The sequence below is a fragment of the Dama dama genome, chromosome 1, assembly GCF_033118175.1.
Source record: "Dama dama isolate Ldn47 chromosome 1, ASM3311817v1, whole genome shotgun sequence".
NCBI classification, from domain to species: Eukaryota; Metazoa; Chordata; class Mammalia; order Artiodactyla; family Cervidae; genus Dama; species Dama dama.
Genome location: NC_083681.1, coordinates 48,962,976 through 48,965,519, shown reverse-complemented (window position 1 = coordinate 48,965,519; position 2,544 = coordinate 48,962,976). Strand labels below are relative to the sequence as shown.

The 2,544-nt window shown below is 38.8% G+C and overlaps 1 protein-coding gene across 1 annotated transcript; it reads right to left on the bottom strand.

Annotated features, from left to right (window-relative positions):
- Positions 1 to 1,164: 1,164 nt before the first annotated feature.
- LOC133057142 (olfactory receptor 51G2-like) lies at positions 1,165 to 2,121 on the bottom strand. The gene has a single exon (XM_061143320.1). It carries the CDS (start codon positions 2,119 to 2,121, stop codon positions 1,165 to 1,167), a length of 957 nt encoding a protein of 318 aa, XP_060999303.1.
- Positions 2,122 to 2,544: the final 423 nt, after the last annotated feature.

The following is a 2,544-nucleotide window of genomic DNA, read 5'->3' as shown; positions in this document are numbered from 1 at the left end:
CTTTTGAAATTGAGATAGATGGTAAGCTTCCATGGTCTTTCTTTTCGTGATCTTTTCAGTCTTGCAGGCAGAAATTTCTAATAAACCCAGTCTTCACTGGCTCACTTTCCTCCTAACTTACATAATTTAAACCGAGGCTCCAATTCACTAATTATATTGAGGTGCATGATCTGCTGCTGTTCCATGATTTTCATTAATAGAATGGAAGCTATGTGAATATTATAGTTTTGCCTTCTGTATGACTCTGATGCCTTACTAAATATGCTAGACAAATATGAAAAATATTTTGATAACTTTAGAGATCATTTTGAAATTTACTTAGAACTTCCATAAATTAGTTTGAAATTCTTGTAAAGCTACTGTATGTTTTTTCATTGCCACTGACAATTAAGTCTTTTATTTGTTTCCTAAGCTAATTCAGCAAGACAAGTCTTCATTTGTTTATGACTAATCTCAAGAGTTGACCCAGGAGAATAATTAATTTTTCCTTTTGGAAAGTTAGAGAAAGAAGTTGCATCCTTGTTTCAGAAGCCAAAATGTAACCCTATATATTCTCAGTATGGAGTGGGACACCAAACAATATCCAAATAAAGTATGAATTCTGAATGAAGTAGCATATTCTTATATATTATTTGTTTTCATACAGCTCCTTTATTTTTTGTTAAAAACCATCAGATTGAGATATCAACTAGTACTCCAACCCTAAGAAATGGTCAAAAATATTAAGCATATAGTCATAAATCTATCGCCAATTTAAAATTGTATAATGCTTCAACTTCAACAACATGGGCAATTAAGAATCAGGTGAAACCTTGTTTTCTCAGTAAAATCAGCCCTTCTTTGATCTTTTAAAATCAAGCATCATACACTTCAATTTAGCAGTTGTGAATACATTATTTCATCCGATTCATACAGCAGAAACACTGAACTTGAGTTTCTATTGCCCTTTCTCCTTACCACTACCAAACAGGCATCACTCATGATCAGTTGTGATCATTTATTAAACCCTCTGCTTCTCTTTCCCTCCATAGTTAGATTAGCTTGAAGGAAAGGCCTGAGTCTTTTTATTTTTGAATTCATGGTGCCTAGCATACTATTTGGCACATAGCAGATCCTGAACAGCACTTTTTAAATTGGTTGTCTCTTCTGCTATAGACAAAAATCTCATTCTCCAGCAAAAACACGTTGCACCCAAAATCGCTTGCGCAGAGCAGCCTGGATCTGCCTGGATTTGAGACTGTAGACAAGAGGGTTGAGCAGTGGTGTCATGAGGAGGTAGGCATTATTCATGCTGGTAAACAGAATTGAGGAAGTGTTCTGAGTGTAGCGATGCAGCACTGCCAAGCTGATGAGGGGCAGATAAAACACAAATACTGTGCATAGGTGACAGGCACAGGTATGCAGTGATTTCCAGTTTCTGTCTTGATCCTCCAGCTTTATAACAGTGGCCAAAATCTTCATGTACGAAGCTAAGATGAAGACAACATCTACTGCAAATGTGAAGAGGACAAAGACCAATCCATAGACACTGCTAAAAGTGGCATCTCCACAGGCCAGTTTCAGCATATCAGGGAGGTAGCAGTAAGAGTGAGAGAGGATATTGGCCCCACAGAAAGGGAAGGTCCTGAGGAGGAAAGACAGAGGGGCCACCAGGATGGCACCACGTGTGACAGCAGCTCCACCAAGGCAGGCGACAGTAGAGTGGGTCAGGAGCCTGGTGTAGTTCAGTGGAGCGCAGACAGCTACCAGGCGGTCAAAAGCCATGGCTACCAGGACACCTGATTCTACTGAGGAGAGGGCGTGGATGAAGAACATTTGGGTTAAGCAGGCGTCCAGGCCAATGTAGTGGACATTGAACCAGAAGATAGCCAAGACACTAGGCATTGTAGACAATGAAAGGCCTAGGTCAGTAAGGGCCAGCATGGCCAAGAGATAGAACTGAGGTTCATGAAGATTCTGTTCTGCTTTAATTAGGATAAGCAGAAGAGCATTTCCCACAAGGGCTAGGATGTACAGGAGGCAGAAGGGAATGGAGATCCATATTTGGGCAGCCTCCAGACCAAGAATACCAATGAAGGAGAAGGTGGGCCAATTGGAAGCAGTGTGATTAAAAGACCACATGGAAAGGTGTAGATAAGACTGAAGTCCAAGACGCTTCTCACCCTATAAAAGAGAGATTGCGTGTCAGGAAATCTGATTAAAAGCAAACTGATTACTTATACATAGAGTTATAAAGTTAAGATATGAAGAACTCAAAATTGAGTTTATATATATAACTTCATGATATTCCTCTTGATATTATGAATGGTAACTAAGCACATGAAAAAATATTCAACATCTTATTTATTTGGAAAATGTAAATGAGAAGTGCAATAAGATACCATTAGAATGGCTAAAATTAAAAACACCTGAAAATACTGTGTTGGTGAGCATATGGAACAACTGGAATTTTGAAGGGATACAAATGGTTCAGAGCCTCTTTGGATATAAACTTGGCAGTTTCACATAAAGTCACATGCAGTCTTATCAAACATTTAACAGAAC

What these genes read in the sequence shown, in the direction of transcription:
- LOC133057142 (XM_061143320.1), bottom strand. Translation starts at nt 2,121, where the DNA reads ATGTGGTCTTTTAATCACACTGCTTCCAATTGGCCCACCTTCTCCTTC.